At 42.2% G+C, this 18,478-nt stretch overlaps 2 protein-coding genes across 4 annotated transcripts in view; one reads left to right on the top strand and one right to left on the bottom strand.

Annotated features, from left to right (window-relative positions):
- Positions 1-11,870, top strand: part of ME1 (malic enzyme 1) — a 154,549-nt gene extending 142,679 nt beyond the window's left edge. The window contains exons 10-14 of the mRNA XM_083857013.1: positions 223-328; positions 2,577-2,719; positions 4,779-4,952; positions 9,576-9,674; positions 11,515-11,870. Coding sequence (XP_083713139.1) covers positions 223-328; positions 2,577-2,719; positions 4,779-4,952; positions 9,576-9,674; positions 11,515-11,673 — 681 coding nt within the window. The 3' untranslated portion in view covers positions 11,674-11,870. The remainder of the gene's footprint in view (positions 1-222; positions 329-2,576; positions 2,720-4,778; positions 4,953-9,575; positions 9,675-11,514) is intronic.
- A 334-nt stretch (positions 11,871-12,204) lies between these two features.
- Positions 12,205-17,871, bottom strand: RWDD2A (RWD domain containing 2A). 3 transcript variants are annotated; one of them, XM_083857015.1, is made up of 3 exons: positions 17,806-17,871; positions 16,781-16,999; positions 12,205-15,294 (listed from the first exon to the last, which is right to left on the bottom strand). In XM_083857015.1, the coding sequence occupies exons 2-3, from the start codon at positions 16,976-16,978 to the stop codon at positions 14,617-14,619; spliced, it is 876 nt and encodes a 291-aa protein (XP_083713141.1). In that variant the 5' UTR covers positions 16,979-16,999; positions 17,806-17,871; the 3' UTR covers positions 12,205-14,616. The 3 variants fall into 3 exon arrangements, with proteins under 3 accessions (XP_083713141.1, XP_083713142.1, XP_083713140.1); XM_083857016.1 differs by having other exon boundaries at positions 12,205-15,288; positions 17,241-17,865; XM_083857014.1 differs by having other exon boundaries at positions 17,241-17,865.
- Between the last annotated feature and the right edge of the window lie 607 nt (positions 17,872-18,478).

Raw genomic sequence — 18,478 nt, forward strand, 5'->3', positions numbered from 1 at the left:
TAAAATACAATTACTGAATTTATTGACTCCTTAGAGAAATAGATTAGTCCTAAATTATCCTAAGGACGTTAGCTGTACACAGTGTAACTTTGTCTGATATGATAGATGCAAAAGTAGAAATTAAAATAGGATGTGTTAAACCAGATGCTTTGTAAACTGATTATCCTAGGATATTAAGTTCCATTAAACTTAAATATATTTTTCTTGTTGTTCTGTACTCAGGGGCGTGCCTCATTAACACATGAGAAACAGCGTTTTGCCCACGAACATCGTGAACTGAAAAACTTAGAAGATATTGTTAAAGATATAAAACCGACTGTGCTAATAGGTAATTTCTTTGACTTTAAAGCAATGACCTTATTCTCTGTTGAAAAAAATGGGGATGTGGCTTTGTCTGAAGAGAAGATCAAGTTCCTCTGAACAGAGTTTACCTTTGTGTGTTTTCAGAAAACACTAGGTGCATAATGGACTCTATTAAGCAATGGAAAAATAGTAACTGTCCAAGCACGTAACACTGCTTTTGTTCTGAGCCATCCATTTTACAGGGGAAAGAATCTGACTGGGTTTAAACATCTGATGGAGGACCTTACCACCTTCCTACATTACTTCTGGTGTAGTGTGGAAGGTGTAATACAAATAATCTCAAACTTAGAGTGAGAAAACTGAGCTAAGCTTATGTAAAGCTATGCAAGTATGAGGGTGCTGTATCTGAGTCTTTTTTTTGCTCACATTTAGGTCCTTAGCCAGCAGTCCTTTATGCAGAACAAAATGCAGATTTTACTAAGACTTTTTCTTTTGTAAAAGCTGAAGAATTGTGATCTCAATAATGGATTGCTCAGCTCTGTATAGTTTGGTCTTGGTCTTTTTTGAAATAAGTAATACTTGAAGATTAATCTATCTGGCTAATAAAGTCATTCATCAGGTGCTAGAAAACTGAAATGCCACAGTGATAATTATCCTACATTTTAACAACTATCTTTTTGACTTTGCCTACACCAGAAGATTTTTGTTTAGTAAAATCTGCTTTTGCCAGTGGTCATCAGTGAGGTTAATGAAGAGTTTCTTTTCCTGTGCTACATGAAGATATGACTGGAAGAGGAGACCAAGTGCTCCAGAGAATTTACCTAGTATACTACAAGGCTGAAAAATCTAGAGGGACAAAAGAGTAGAATGAATGAATATTTATCCAGATAAAAGTGTGTGTATGCTATGGCAAGATCTGCTGTCATGACATACGGGTTTTACTATGTATCCTTTTTATGTATAAACCTATGTGACTCTCCCTCAAGGTCACTTTCTCTTATCAGTTCTGTATAATGAAGTCTCTTCCATCAGAAATAGCAATAGAATCTAATATTGGGGATTTTTGGTTTGAGTGACCAGACATTCAGTATATTCCCTGGAGTACCAGGAGACATGGGGAAATATGTTGATAGGCCTCCTCCCACTGTTTTACATAGCTTTGACCAAATCCTTATACAAATTTCATTGCTTGCAATGGCTCAAGGAAAAACCTTAATTTAGAGAGACCCAGTCTAAGAAACTGCAATTAAAAGCTAAATAAATAAATAGCCATAAGCATTTTGTTTTACCTTAAATCTGAAGATAGTTGTCATTCTTACTGTTGGCTGTCCAGAAGCAGTTTTAGAAGACATTAAACACTTGGCAATTGAAGATTTGACCAGAAACTAAGGTGTCTGAGGACAAAAGGAGGCTACCTTCTCTCCAAGCCAGGTCAGAGGAGCCTCCGGTAAAATAAGGATCCTTAGTTTCACTCCAAGATCTGTTTGTTTATTTTCACTGAATGTGTGGATGTCCTTGAATTCCCAGCTCTTGAAGATTATTCAGAAATACAGGTGTACTTGGCATCTTAAAAACATCACACACCTCCCCCTTTGGTCGTGAATTGTGTGAGTCCAAGATCGAAGTACTGGCTGCAAGTCCACAATGCAGCAGAGTGCAGCCTAAGTTAGATGATTTCATCCTGCATGAGTGGCATTCAGTTCCTATGAATAGCATTTGTAAGTGTGGACAGTATAGGGAATAGAAAAGCATCTCTAGTGCAATGAAAAGGGATGTACTAAAAAAACCTGTTGCTGTCAGAGAAGGCCTAGGCTCAAAATTATTATTTTTCAGCTCAGCTCAGATTTAGCAGACTTCATTCACCATGTTAGAAAAAACCAGGATCTGACACACTAGATTTGGGAGAAACTGTCCAGTCTGTTGCACAAAACTTTAGGACCCAGAGCTGCATCTGTCTAGTCCATACTGGACCTAGCACAGGTTAGGTGATAACATTTTTGTCTTACACAAAGGACCTGAGAAAAGGGAGAGGAGAAATTCATCAGATTGTACAGGATCAAATAGGTTCTGCCTTGTGCTAGGAATAATACTGGTTTCACTATTGCAAAATCTTTTACATAAAACTTTATTTCAGCTACATGTTAGGAAAAAGGTTGAACTCCACTTTAAAGAGGGAGAGAGAAAGGAGATGTGTTTTTTACAAGTGATGGTCATGTCTTACCTTGAACTAATTTAATTTGTCTGCTGATTATGTGTGTGTTTTTCTTCTTTAGGAGTTGCTGCAATTGGTGGTGCTTTTACTCCAAAAATTCTTCAGGATATGGCTGCTCTAAACAAACGTCCCATAATTTTTGCTCTCAGCAATCCCACCAGCAAAGCAGAATGCACTGCTGAGCAGTGCTACAAATACACAGAGGTAACCAAAGACTAAAATCTTTCCAGTCTAAGTCATGAAAAGTAAATCTGAAATTAAATTTTAAAAGAGAGGAGGACAGAGGGTGGAGTAGTAGGTGCTAATCATTACTCTGTACATAGATAAAATGAGTTAAATTAAGTAACAGATTTTTCAGATTTTATCAAGACAATTTCACTGAATTCACTCATACTTGCAGTTTCATAAAAACATTTCATAGCTTTTATTGGTGTAGGCAGCACACACAATATTATAACCAAAGCACCAGTCACCATCAGTCATTAAAGCATTATGTCTGTTTTTGGACTGTGCCGTGTTGTGTAATATATACACACAGTGGCATGCTTTTCATTTGAGATTTCATAAATACTCTTTAGGGTAAGAAAATGCATCAATACATGAAACAGAATCTTTAAAATCATTCTGTATTAAGAACTGGGGTAATTGACTCTTCTTACAAAGTTTTCTGCTACATTAACATAGGTTAAAATTAAGAGAACTGTGTTTGCTTATTTATTATAGAAATATTGATAAACACATTATCCTGTAATTTAACCTAGCATTTAAAATCTATGTGTACCTGGCTGTATGTGTTTCAGAGTGGATGTATTTGGATTTCTTGTCAAATACAGGCCATTTTGTATGACAGTTCCTCAGTGTTTAAAAGACAAATTTAGTATGTCCATTCTCCACAGCAGGGATGTAATTACAGCACAGTGCAGGAGCCAGGCAAGCAACCTACATGAAGGGTTGGTTGTAGTGGGTAACCATATGTGGTAAACAGAGCAAAAGACACTCTGATGTATTTGACCTGTCACCAAAACATATAATAAGCAGGCCAGGATTATAGTGCATGACACCAAACAAAACAGAATATTCTTCTGTGAAGAGTTGAATAGCAACAGTGGCCTATTGTAAAATGCACTATAGTGCATTTCAGTTTCCAGTTCTCTAAAACAGGCAGAAATATTTCTGATACAAAGTGCCTCTGAAGTATTTAACAGTGATATTTATCACTTCAGCAGTGCTAGCATAAATAAAGGCTGCCTTTTCTTCCCCACCTAAATTCACTACCTAAATTTGAGGGTGCTCCCTCCGCAGAGAGGCAGGAGCCAGGGCCCTTTGGGCTGCAGACACCAAGGCTGTGCAGTGCCACTCCCACATGAACTGCAACCTAAATTGAGTTAGAGCAGATCTCTTGTCCTCAGGATAAGTGTTAGGGTGTAACTTGTACCCATATAGCAAAACCCCCTTAATTCCCCCAAACAGGCTGGCTCTTCCCTACTGCCTCCCTGCACCAGTCTGGGTATGATGCCTGGGGCCTGCCAGCCACAGTCTTACCTGGCATTACCCAAAAATCTGCTTGGAAACATTTTAATGTTTATGGGTAGTGGCAGGTGCCTGAGTTGGTGCCCTCACGCTACTCAGGATGTTACAAAGGGGGGCCCCCAAAGTCCTGGCAGAGGAGCTTCCACACTGACTCATGCTGTTGCTCTGTGGGATGATGTTCCTGGAACAGAGCCTGCACCTCTGTTATTCTGTTGAACTGTGGAAGGGGATCAAGGGTCTGAAGTAGGGGATTGGAAAGAATAGAGCGCTCTACCTGCCCACAGCTCCTCAGAAATCACCTCATCCAAAAGTCTGACATTTAGTTGCCTTAGTGTCTTTTTTTGGGTGCTTTGCTATTGGAAAAAAAGTCCAGTAGCATCATCTTTTGCTCCCATAGCAGTATTGCCAATTTTGGGTTTTACAACTCTGTACCTCCCATGGAGCTTCTTCTGGCATGGATGCACAAAGTGAATAATGACTGCTGGCTTCAGTTTCCCTCCTTGTAAATTTTACAGATAGGGTTAGACAGCCACAGAGAATCACCAGTGATCTCCAGCATCAGCATCCTGATGTTCTTGAGACATTCAGGCAAATAGCTCTAACAGCTCTCTCAGAAGAGATGCTAAATGGATGCAACCCAGCTTCCACAGGGGTGGATAGTTAAAAGGATGTGAGAAATATTTCAACAGCAATCTCTCAATTAATGTGCTTTCTTTTTCTTCTTACAATTTAGGGACGTGGGATTTTTGCCAGTGGAAGTCCTTTCGATCCTGTCACTCTTCCAAGTGGACAAACTCTCTATCCTGGACAGGGTAACAATTCCTATGTGTTCCCAGGAGTTGCCCTTGGTGTTATTTCATGCGGAATGAGACATATTGAGGAGGATGTGTTCCTCACAACTGCTGAGGTACTGTAGTCAAAATTATTTAAATTCCCTAATTTAGTGACTTAGTATTAATGAAAAATTAAACAGGAAGAGCTAAATTTTAAAACAGGAAAAATACTGCTTTCTGTGCAAGGCCTTTATTTGCAAGGTGTATTGTTCTTTATAAATTGTATTTGAACAAGTAATTTTTAAAAAGTTAACACTTGGCCTAGGGTCACCTGACATGAACTTTACCTTCTATTGGGAAGGAAAAAAAGAGAAAGATTTCAGTACTGTCTTACTGCAGGTAAATGCACATATGTACAGTTTGCATGCACAAGCACTTAGGTTTGATTTTAGATTGAAAGGAATTTCTATTATTGATGTTAGTAGCTTTGAGGTGACTCATGTATGTGTGTTTTGCTTACAAAATGTATTTGAATTTGAATTAGAAAGCCCTGGGCAATGCAAGTTGGTCTGACTCTGTCCATGCAAAGCACCTGAAAGCCTGATACTCTGGGGTTTTTTTAAAGGGTATGGAAATAAGGGAGAAGGCTACCCTCAGTTTACCACATTAACTCCAACAGACCCAGGCTCACTTCAGGGGGAATTTCTGCCCAGTCTAGTTCATACCAGTTACAATCCACAGCACTTCATCAAAGTGCAGTGTCCTACTCTTCCAAGAAGCTGTATAAGCACACTTGGGAATACATGGGTAATGTAGGCAGTGTACCAAGGAGGCCTCCAAGCAATAAATTAGAACATTAGAATTATGGAACAATAAAAAAGAGGGGGAAAAAAAGAGTCTGAATGCATTATTCAGCTCCTGCAGCTTCTCTAAGTAATATTTCATTCCAGATTCTTGTTCTTTCTGTTCTCTTCATGGTTTAAAGGGAAGAAAGTGGTCCTTGGCTATAACTCAAGGGCAGCTAATAGGCAGTGTGATTCTATGACAGGCAGTACGTCATACAAAGCGTTCTTACGGGGTGGGAACTTGCATGCTGTCCTTGTTGGACTTTCAGAGGTTTTTTAAGATGCATGCTATGGCATCTTCAAAGAGGTTTGCTGACAGCCTGCCGGAATGTAAGAAAGACATTCACAATTTCCATCTTTAAAATTAGTAAAAAGCCCTGCCTGTCTCCACTGGCATTAACCATCATAGAAGGGCAATGATCCATCTCCTAAGCCTTTGGATAATTATATCTTCCCTTTAAAAACTCCCCTGTAATTTCAGTTGGATATGGTGATCCTCACTTCCTGGTCTAAACTGCTCTGTTGCAGTTGCCTTTGTAGAAGTTGCTTCATTTTGGTTTGTGTGAAATGATTTCTGCATATTGAGAGCTGATGTCAAAGGGTGGCACATGTGCGGATTGAACTGTGTTTCATATGACAGTCTGTGAAGTCAGAAAAAAATCAGCTCTGAAAAAAGAAATGTAACACTCAGGGAAATAAAATAGTGTCAGAAATTGTAAGGAAGCTTTTAAATTCCCACTAGAGGTAGAGGTTCTTTCCTGACTCTTTGGTACAGGTTTTGCTATTTAGTTGCCTTCCCCTAGTAAACTCTCTAGAGAAGTTTGACATATAAAAATGTGGGTTTTGTCTTGCACAGGAAGTTCTGTTGGTGGCAGGATCCCTGGGTAGCTGCTCCCCTTACTGCTCCCAGCTCAGGGCTTTCACATCTGGTCTCTTACATGTGAGGGGCTGTGGGCCTTGGGTGAGCTGAGCTGAATGGGTGCCACAGGAGCTGTCAGGAGTGTGAAGGCTGGCAGGGCTGTGGAGGCCCTTAGCTGAATAATTACACTGTAAAGCAAAAGCAAATGTGCTCTTTTTGTTTTATTTTCTTGGCTTTTTTAATGGAAGGATAAAATCAGAATAGTTTAATGGGGGTTTTAGAATAGTGCTTAATATTTTTTGTTTGGAATGGAAGCATCCAAGATGCTGCAAAATTTAGAGAACCAAACCCATGTATTTTAGGTAGAGGGACCTTCTTAGATTGCCAAGGTAGCTTACCTAAAAAAAGAAATTTTAAAAAGTAAGCAGCCCAAGCTGCATTCCCACACCTCCTGCTGCTTGTTTTGCTACCTCTCCAATTAAATCTGATTGAAGTCACAAATAAGTAGCTATTATAACTAGAACAGATTTTGCTTCCAATGTTCTTTTCTTCCTGCCAAGTAAAATAGAGTGTGACTTTAACTTTGGATGATAAATCTAAGGTACCATAAGCTGTGATACCTCTTAACTGTGGGTGGTTGTTCTGTGATGACAAGGGATGTTGCCTGTTCTTCTAAGTCCTACCAAACACAACAAAAGAAGCAGAGAATTATGAACTAATGAAATATTCTTGCATGTATCACCTGCAAGTTCAGAAATAATTCCACAAAATCTTTTCATTATGGAGAACATGACCTCCAAACACCAAGATGCCCCCACTTGCTTTATGCCATTTTGTCTTGGTTGCCTTTCACTTAGGTTCTGCAACAATGCTTCGGTATTTTTTCTGTTAAAAACTTAAATTAATTAATATTTAAAACGTGAAAATAACCACACTGGCTTGGACATAGGCTCCAAACAGTTTGCTATCTTCCTGTGAATGCAATCATTAACAGAAGCTGAGTAAAAGAGGATAAATAAGAGAAATGCAAAATGATCCTTCTGCTGAAGTGGCTTCTCAGATTCTGGCAACATTTACTGTATAGCCTTCCTGTGCTGGATGTTTTATCCCTGTATGGATTTTTCCTTCATAAATGAGCCTCATGGCTTTTTAAACATGTTTGCACATTTGAACATCTTTTGGCAATCAGTGTCACAATTTAATAATGAGTCCTGTGGAAAAAGAAACTCACAATTTTCTGCTGTTTGATGATTTGGTTTCCCTACAGCCTGCATAAGAAATGTTCGGCTTCAGTTGTCTTTTGCATTTCCTTTCAGTCTTCTCTTTTTCTCCCAACTATATTTTATTATTTTTTGTCTCCTTGATCAAAAGATAATTTTTTGATATCTTTTTTATTCTCTATACCCCCTCATGATTCTACCCTATTCTTGTTTGAAGTATGTGGAGAAAAATCACACCCTGCTCAAAGTGATGTTACATTTTGGTATATACATTGGCACAATTATGTTTTCTGTGACACCTTTTATTTTCTCAGTAATCCCAAATTCATCATTTTTCCCCTGCCACTGATCTGATGTTCTCAAGGAGTGTTTTTCAAACACCACATGAAGAGGGTGTTATTCTCTTTGGAAATTCTTAGGTATATGTTTTTGCATAGTTTTCGCTGCTGTTACAGGAATATGTCTGAAGGAACAGCATGGCATCTATACAATTGATCTTGCTACCTCTCCCACTTTGAGCACTCTTCAGATATTTTGTAGCTTGCCTTCTGTCAAAAACAGAATTATGAAAGAGAAGTACTCCACTCCTGAACTTTTAAATTTCAGCGACACATTGCAGTAGGAGCAACTTGCTGTTGATTTCTTTAGCTTTCATCTTTCCTGCAGAGCCCTCTTAAGTTGTTAACATCAGGGACCTCATGTTGTTAGTGCCTCTTACATTCAGATGCACATCAAAGGGCTGTGTATTATTTTGAAATAACCTGGTTGTTGTTCTGGAGAGCAGTAACTTGATTTTACATTCTCTTAGCTCCCCCTAGAGGGTTTTTCTCTGCTGTATTTCTCAAGGTGATGTTTAAATGTAAACAAATACTTTTTCTTCACTTGTTATACTCAAGAACCTATTGCCCTTGTCAGGATTTTAACTCCAAATGGAAAAACTTAGGACAGCTACTAACATTCTGGTTAGAACATTTAGTTCTTTTGAACCTGGAATTTCTTTAGTTGAAACTACTTACCTACTTCTGCTGGAAGGGATGTATCCAGACACCTGTTCTGATGCAGTCCTAGATGTTTACAAGCATATGTACAGGGTCCTATTACCCACATGCAACAGGAACTCTAGGAGGTTTTGTTCGTGCTTTGTTTCAAGTATTTTCCTAGAATATTCCCTCAAAAGTTCACTTCTTGCTTTCTCTTTTGCCTTTGTTATCAGTTGCAAGTCTCAGTGTTTCCTGGACTTTCCTGGTGTCTTCAGAACCTCTTGGTGTGTCATACATGGCTCCACCAGATGTCACCCAGAGCAGTTTTCCTTCTATCCGCATCTGGATCACCCTGAAAGGCTATTTCAAGTCGCCAAAAGACAGACAAATTGTAGCTAACGATAGCAGAAATACCAGCTCCCAGTAATTTAATTCAGAGCATTTTACACTTACGGGTTTCAGTTCTGTTCCTTGCACAGGTTAATGTGACAACTGTCAGAATGACAGGTGCCTCTTTGTATTGTAGAAGTCTTTGACCCAACTGCAATTTTTGGCTGGAATTTATATCTCACAATGAACTATTTGCTAGTTTATGTGTGTCATGGACTTACTCAAGACTTAAGTAACTTCAGCTGTCTGAGTGAGGAAAAAGGTGTAACTCCCTACATTTCTAATTCCTGTGTAGCTTCTCCTAATGACAAAGGTGGTTATCAAAAATGCTGTCTAGGTGGATTAAGCAGTATCTGTGTGATCTGCAAAAGCAAAACCATTTCTTTACTAAAGACAATATCACTGTCTAATCAAGGTACAGCTGCATCTGCATGTCAAGTTAAACATGTTTGTGTTATTTCAGGTTATAGCGCAGCAAGTTACAGAAGAGAATTTGCGTGAGGGTCGCCTCTACCCTCCTTTAGTCACCATTCAGGACGTGTCACTGAAGATTGCCGTGAGGGTAAGGCATTTCAGCCTTTTGTGACTTTTTGTCTTCCCACCAGCTCTACATAGTTTGATTTTACCACCTAACACACCTTCACACAATTTGGTTTACATCAATCGATATTGGACACGTAGCAGTTTCAAAATTAAGTTCTAGATTCATAAATGTAAAGGTAATCAAATACAAGGAGAGCTGTGGAACAGCAAGAGTGTATGTCTGTAGATCACAGACTCTGCTATTCACCACAGTCATGCCAGCTGCACAGCTGAAGGGCTTTTGGCTCTTCATGGTTATCAGTTTCAACTTTTTCCTGTCTTCTGTGACCTTTTCTTCTACAATTATTGTTTTCTCTCTTTGTCACCTTACTGTAATTCTACTTCATTTGCTTCTGAAAAAATAATGAGGAGCCCTCATACTTGAAACAGTTTCCATAGCTTCACTCATTTGGTATATTTAAGAAGAATTCTTCTCAAAGTACATGTCTTCTTAGGCAAACAGTAACTCTGCTTAATAATAATGTTAATAAAAGTTACCTAAATTCCTCAGGCAAAATCAAACTGGCTCTGCATTTCGCAAAAACACAGTGATAGAAATTCCTCCTCTATTCATGCGTGTTATAGAAAATACAAAAGAAGGGAAAAGTTACCAAGTGATTCTTTCTGCCTGTTCTCTGTTGAAACTTTATTCCTGCAAATACTTATTCTGGCTCATACAACCCAACCCAAGAGGTTTAGCAACAGCCTCTGCCTTTTCCAGGAGAGGAACACTATCAAAATATTTTGGAATACCAAGCACTGGTATGAATTCAGACCTTATTTAACCACGATGATTGTGTGCACAGGCCTGAAGATATCCTTACATAAACACCCAAAGTGCTTCTCAATCAAATTGAGTTGGGATTCAGATTAATCCTAGAAAAGAAGTCTTAATAAGGTGACTTGGGGTCTCAGCTTCTCACTAAACTAGAACATTTGTGTTTTGAAGAGAGCTAAGGAAAGCAGGAAGAAGAACGTGTCCCTTTTATTCAAAGGAGGAGCATTAGAGTATTTGCCAAATAGTTTCAAGCAGATCTTTTCACAGTGCTGTTGCATAAAACCTGTCTGCCAGACTTCCTTTGTTGCACAGATGAATGTCCAGTCTGAAATGTTTGTTTCTCAAGCAGGTGATCTTCAGATGTGAGAGGCTACTTTGATGTGTTGAGAGAGCTGCAGCCCCTTCTAAACTTAATTTTTGTTGCAGCTGTATTTGTGATGCATAATTGATTCACTTAGGTATGGTCTGAGTGAGGAAAGAGCAAGCAAATATTTGTATCTCCTCCAGCCATCCTGTGCACTGTGTAGGACTATTTTTTTCCTATGAGTTTACTTTTTTTGAAGTATATTACTAAGCTATGGCAAATCTAAACTTCTCTAATGTGCCCTTGCATGGAAGGAGCATGGAAGCTTTGAACAAATCACAGCTTTTCCTACAGTGCTTTGGGAAGATGGTAACCAGGATAAAGTGATGAGAGAAAAGCAGAAATCGTAACTCAGTGGGGCTTGTGGAATATTTTACCCACCACTGCACAGTAAAAGCTAAGACACTCCTGTGCAGAGGAGCACTGTATCTGCAGCAGTCTGAACATGTAATCCTGTTCAAAAGTAGTCCAAGTCAGAGCCACTTAAACACAAACCTCATCCTGTTGTAGTCTTATTCCCAGGGTCCTAACCTGGATCCAGTGTGAACACAGGTGACTGCCAGCACCAGAGAGGGTGAAGTCTCATCCTGATTTTGAACTAAGTCCTACTTTTAAATCCTGCTAAGCGTACTCAGATAGTTTATCAGCACTAATTAGGACTTTACTGCATCTTTCCAGATTGCAGAAGAAGCCTACAGGAAAAACACTGCCTCCACCTATCCTCAGCCCAAGGACCTCGAAGCCTTCGTCCGCTCTCAGGTGTACAGCACTGACTACAACAGCTTTGTGGCTGACTCCTACGCCTGGCCTGAGGAGGCCATGAAAGTCAAACTGTAAATATTTAATGAAGAATGAACAAATCAGCTGCAGTTACAAAGCATTAAAATATTAAGGTTATTTCTGCCTAGGAAGCCTAAGAATAGCTAATTTTTTAAGATGCAGAAAACGTTTTCTAATTCCTAGTAGTTGGTTAGAAACTCAGATTGAGAAATGATCAATTATACATCAGAAAATAAAATTTAATCTGAGAAATATATTTGTGTTTGGTTATTTTGATTGTTACTTTAATTGAGATGTCCTGTGCTGCAGTTTGACAGATCTTTATGAAAAAAGTGATTGTATCTTGAGTCAAGAGTTTTGTCACAAACATCAATGGGAACTTAAGCAGATAAATGGACGCTTAAAAATGCATTTGATGTTTTATCCATTACAGTCACAGTGAAATTTGCATAATTTGTGAACCTATTATTTTTTTTTAAAACCCAAACTTGAAACAACCATAAGGTTAGAATATTTTATTCCAGAGAAAATCCTCACTGGTCACACTTGTGTGGAGTTATTAAATGAAAATTTTCAAAAAGAACCAAACCAACAGAACCTTTTGTTCACATCTAATTAGAACACTAACAATAACATTTAACATTACTAAAATTTAACATAAGCTTAGGTGATGTCCCGTATAAGACCAAGGATTTCATTCCCTCACCAAGATAACCACTGTTCTGATCCATTGCAAATGTTTGGCCTAATTTCTTGAACTCCATGTTCTTGACAAAAAGGGAGTATCAGGATGCCAGGAATAGACTTTGAGGAATTCTAAGTTACCACTCCAAGAAAAATGTAATGTATTTTGTAGATGGTTCTGGAAACAAAGGTTACTTAAACATTTTTCTACTATCTTTTTCTCTCTAATCATTACTAGAGAGATTCTCTAGAAAACCAAATACTAATTTTTTTGTCTAACTCTGTCACAGCTGCAGATTACAGGTCCCAAATTCAGAAAGGTACTTCCTCCCTCACTGCCTAATGGGAACATGTCAACAATTTTGTCTCACTGTGCTTTAGGCAGAAGTTATGATCACACAAACAGTACACTCACCACAGTGAAGGAAAAGACATTAATCATATTCTGAGCAACCAGAAACACACTGCATTTCAATGCCATCCTCTGCATTTCGATGTATTGCTGTTGTGAGAATGGTATTAAAACATTTTCTCATGTTTCATTTGAAATAAAATAATATCTATTATTTATGTTGTCATCAGCTGACTGTGCTAAAAAAGAGTCTTTGAACAGCTGCTGTTGAGTGCCTGGGTGTGGAGTGGATCAGGCAGACCTCTGCAGCCAGCAGTGAGTCTGCTTTTATTACTTGGTACCCATTTTGTACATGAAGGCACTCAGAGTGGAAGGTGGTGGGCTGGTGACCCTTCAAAGCACAGCTGCTGGGGACTTTTCAGGGGTGTTCTTCAAGTACATATTATATCGATGACCTTTAAACATGACCATGCATTACAAACTGGAACACTCACTATCCACACTCAGCACGCTTCCCCACAAGCAAACACTGCCTAATGAACCATTAACAGCATTGCCTCTTACAAGCTGCTGGAAAATTCTCTCCATGTGAATTTGACATAGAAAGGATTCTTCAAGTTATTTGTATTTTTATGTAATATTAAATATATATATAGGGGCTTTTTCCTATTGTCTGTATTTTACATGTATTTCCTTATGTTGTGTAGGGAGGAACACTAAACTTTGTCTCATCTGACCCATTTTCATTTCCAAGGTGTTTGACCTAACAGTGTAAACATAAAATGCAATGAACTGAACAGATGGAAAGTTGTTATTAACATAACCAGACAGACACCTGGCTGTATGACATCCTTGTCTCTAAACTGAAGAGACATGGATCTGATGGGTGAACCACTCGGTGGGTAAGGGTGGTTGGTTGCCAGGAGTTGCAGTCAAGGGCTTGATGTCCAAGTGGAGACCAGTGAGAGTGACATTCCTCAGGGGTTGGTGGTGACACGGACAGTGGGACCGACTGCACCCTCAGCAGGTTTGCTGATGGCACCAAGCTACGTGGAGCAGTCAACACACTGGAGGGAAGGGATGTTATCCAAAGGGACCTGGAGAGGTGGGTCTGTGCAAGCCTCATGGTGTTCAAGGCCAAGTGCAAGGTCCTGCCCCTGGGTCAGGGCAATCCCAAGCACAAACACAGACTGGGTGGAGAATGGACTGAGAGCAGAGGGACTTGGTACTGGTAGACAAGAAGCTCAACATGAGCCAGTGATGTGCACTTGAAGCCAAGAAAGCAAACTGTATCCTAGGCTGCATCAAAAGCAGCATGACCAGCAGGCTGAGGGAGGTGATTCTCACCTTCTTCTCCCCTTTTGTGAAACCTCAAACGGACCATTGCGTCCAGCTTTGGGACAGGAACCTAAAAGGAACATGGAAGTCCAGAGGAGGGCCACAAAAAATGATCAGAGGGCTGGAGCACCTCTCCTGTGACAACTGAGAGAATTGGGATTGTTTAGCCTGGAAAAGAGAAGGCTTTGACAAGACCTTATAGCACTTTCCAATACCTGAAGGGAGCCTACAAGAAGGCTGGAAAGGGACTTTTTTACAAGCATATGTAGCGACAGGACAAGGAAACTGAAAGACAGTAGGTTTAGATAAGATGGGAAGCAATTCACACAGCACAATACAGATGAGGAGACAGCAGTGTATAATTCCTAACAGGCTGTGGAATGTTTATGACCTTTCAAGTGCTTTGAGGCATGGCTCACAGGGGCAAATGCCAGTTTTAGAGTCTTGGAAAATCAGTAAACACATCTCAAAAATACGTGGCAGTTCAGCACAAAAGCTGAGATTAACTATTTCAGCCATTCACCTCAGATGTTAGTTTCCCTTTTCATAGTAGCTGTAAGGCAAAATATTTCAGTGTTGGCAACACCTTTTGCTCTCCAGAATTAGAACTCTTCATACAGTTTCTCTCAATTGTCTGAAAGTTTGCCTTCAACACCAAATAAAATCTGAAAAATGTGTCCACTTTGATGCTGTTTGAGGAATTCTAGGAACTGGCCAAGATCCATGTGATAGTCATTCCTCAGGCCATAATCACCATGTGCCTGAAACTGCAGGTCTTCAAAACTGTGAAAGAGACGAAGATTATCAATGCTTCCCTCTGTTTCTATACTCTCCACATGCTTGCATGAAATGTGCTTCCAGTTGGGATATCTAATAACACGCCAGAACTCGTCACAGTTTTCTCGGAGTCCCTCCACACAGATGACACCAGGTTTCCCAGTTAGGCAGAAGCCAGTCAGATTTAACTTCTTTGCAGAGTCAAAAATCTTTTTCCTCAGTTCCTGCCTGTATATGTGATGGCTGTAGATCCACATGCGATGCAGCATTTCCTTAACCCCGACTTCTTTAGAAGCGCACTCAGACGAGGCCTTGCTGCTTTCCAGGAAAGGCAGGCTGTTGTCCTTCACCCACTGCACAGCCTCACACACACACAGATCTCCTGAATCCAGAGAGCTGATGTGAGAGGCCAGACCAGTATTGAGCTGCAACTGTTGCTGTCTGTGCAGAGCATCTGATCTGGCAAAGAGCTGAGGAGCCACCTGAGGGTACATATGAGGAAGGAGAACCTGCAATTCCACCTTTACCTTAAAAACAGAAGAGACACACACACAGAGAAAATTAATTCTGCAGCTACTGAAGACACGCTAGATCCTTCTTCCCTGTCAGAGGCAGATTATGAGCAATGTAATCAAGAACCTGCTGACTGGATTTAGTTCTACTTCCCTTTTGTCCCAATACCCTGTTCTTTTGTCTGTTCCTTCTGTAGCATCATGCTGTCACTTTCACGAAAGTTTCCCATGTTATCCAGGCAGCTTTTGTGCTGCTCACAGAAATAATGCTATGGCTTGGGAGAAGGTACACAGTTACCCTTGAGGGATGCTTCTAGCTCAGTGTTGCTACAGCAATGAACTGTTGGAGTCAAGGACTTTTGAGAATCTCATCCCTTACCAAATGCAAATGACTAATGAACTCAGCACAGCTGCTGGAAAAAAAGGCCAAGTTACATGAAACGGTGTTTGTGATTGTACCTGCTGTATATAGACACACATGTCAAGAGTGTTGCAGATACTTGATCTTAAACGTTGCTCCCAACCCAAACCCTTCTATGATTTTGTGCACTACCATTATTTTAAGCAAGTCCTCACTGTAAAGAGGAATCAGGATTATAGGGCATGGAAAGATTGATGTATGTTTCAGGTCAGAAGACCTCTGAATTATCTTATCTCTTATGAACATTGGGCTGTTGAATTTCTCTTGATTATTCCTGCAGTGCCTCCAAATGGAGCACCACAGTTCTTTAGCAGCTGAACCCTGCCTGTAGTCCAAGAGCAGGAAAGGATTTATGTGTCCTCAGTGCTTCAAGCTCCTGTAGACTATTAGGGGGTACTCACTACAGTGTACAATCATATGATTAGTCCTGCAGAGAGAAGTGAATCATGAAATGACTAATTATCTTTCCAAGTTCCCTGACAATCTGTTATGGGAAAAAACCCACTACTCCTACACAAGCCCTCCCTACATGGTTCATAAAACTGCTCTCTGAAGATTGATGAAAGAAAGATACCTAAACTTGTACCTAAAGTTTCAAAAAAATCATGAGTCAATCTCATTACCAAGTTAATTGTTCTAATGTTTGATTACCTTTGTTCCATGGAAAATGGCTTTTAGGCTGAGTTTGCCTGCTCTGTATTTCTAGTCACTGCATTAGTATGCAGTGGACCTGTGTTCTCTGTACAAGCATTTACATCAATTAGTTCAATCCGTTTCTTCAATCAGTTAAACTGTTGTAACTCCTTATACTGCAAGTTTGGTTTCTCTGCTCATAGGCTGGTTTTGGCTTTGGTGTTCTTGTGCCTCCTCATAATTTACATTCTGCCATTTTGGGGCTGTTTTTACATTATTGTATTTCTAACACAGATGTTAGCAGCAGCTGAGATTTTCTGTTACTCTTGACTTTTCAAACAGCAAACATGGGGTGGCTTTTTTACCCCTTATTTCCGGGCAGTTTTCAGGTGTGTGCAGGAGCAAAGACAACACCACCCATGAAGGAGTCTCCTTGGCAGCTCTCACCTTCGCCTCCCCTACATGGAGAGCGATGCGATATTCCAGCTGCGGGGGCAGGGCTCCGTCAGCATTCCCCAGGTAGCGCTGGATGCTGGGCACGGCATCGGCGTCCAGACTGAATTCCCCTCTCTTGGGAAACATCGAGAGGAGCATTTCCACCTCCAGCAGCTGGAGCTCCAGGCATTCTTTTACCGTGACAGCCATGGCACTGCCCTCCAGGCGCGCCTGGAACGAGAGGGCTGGAGTCAAACCCCGGGGTTTAACACACGGTTCAGCAGCACCAGGGAGCCCCGCGATTCTCTAAGGGCAGAATTTGGTCGAACACGGAGCGCGGAGCAGCCGGGCAGGGCGGTCAGAGGAGCCCTGCGGGCCCCGCCGGGCTCAGGGCTGGGGCAGAGCCTGGGCTGGAGCCCCGCGCTGGGCGAGGGCAGCGATACATTCGTTATTTGTTTATCAGCGGACACACCTCACGGTGCCCGAGTGTCCCGGTTCAATCCCCGCCGCAGCCAAGCCCCACAGCCCGCGGGATCGGGGGAGAATCGGGGGTGAAAGGCAGAAAATTCACTGGTTGAGATAGAGAGAGTTCCATAGGGAAAGCAAAGCAAGGAATGAATTCCCTGCTTCCCATGGGCAGGCGGGTGTTCCGCCATCTCCAGGAGAGCAGGGCCCCATCACAGCCAGCAGTGATTTGGGAAGGCAAACACCATCACTGCAAACATCCTCCCCTCCCTCCTTCTTCCCCAACTTTACATACTGAGCATGATGTTCCATGGTCTGGAATGTCCCTTTGGTCAGTTTGGGTCACCTGTCCCGGTTCCTCCCATGCACCCCCAGCCCCCTCCCCAGCCTGGCAGTACAAAATCAGAAAAGGCCTTGGCCCTGTGTAGGCCCTGCCCAGCAAGTACAGAAACATCTCCACATCATCATCACTGTGTTCAGCACAAATCGGAAACACAGCCCCGTACCAGACACTGTGAGGGAAATTAACCCCTCCCGAGCCAAGAGCAGCGCACTGGGGGGCAGCTCTGTACCCGGAACGCGGTGCCGGTGCCGCTGTGCGGGGCTGGGGGTTACAGGGAGCCGGACCCGACCTGGCCCGGCCCAGCCGCCATTACCGGCCCTTCCCCGGCACGCTCCCGGCACGGGCGGGGCGGGGCCTGCGCGGCTCCGGGCGGGGGCGTGGCCCGGGCGCCACGCGGCAGCAGCTGCCCCGCCCCCCCGCCAGCCATTGGTCGGTCCCGCCCAGAGTGGGCGGGGCCGCGCCGGCTCCGTGAGGGGCGCGCGGCGGCGGCTGCGGAGGGGTCGCGTCACACCCGTCCCACCGCACCCATCCCACCGCACCCATCCCACCGCACCCATCCCACTGCACCCATCCCACTGCACCGATCCCATTGCTCCCGTCCCATCGCACCCGTCCCGTTCCCCAGTCCTATCCCGCCCCAGCCGGTCTGGCCGGGCGCCATCGCCGGGGGTCCCGAAGGAAGGGCCGTGCCGAGGGCCTGTGTCCCCCCGCCGGGCCGCGCGGAGCCGCGACATCCCGGGGACAGCGCTGGGGGTTCCCTGCGAGCGCCGGGGAGGCAGGACACGGTGCTCCTGAGCTCGGGAATCGGCGTGCGGAGCGGCGGCCGATGTCACGGTGAGGAACGGGAAGCTCCTCTGCGGGAATTGCTGGGATCCTCGGATCCAGCCGAGTGAATGGGAGTG

The sequence above is a fragment of the Zosterops lateralis genome (genome assembly GCF_965231275.1).
Source record: "Zosterops lateralis genome assembly, chromosome: 3".
NCBI classification, from domain to species: domain Eukaryota; kingdom Metazoa; phylum Chordata; class Aves; order Passeriformes; family Zosteropidae; genus Zosterops; species Zosterops lateralis.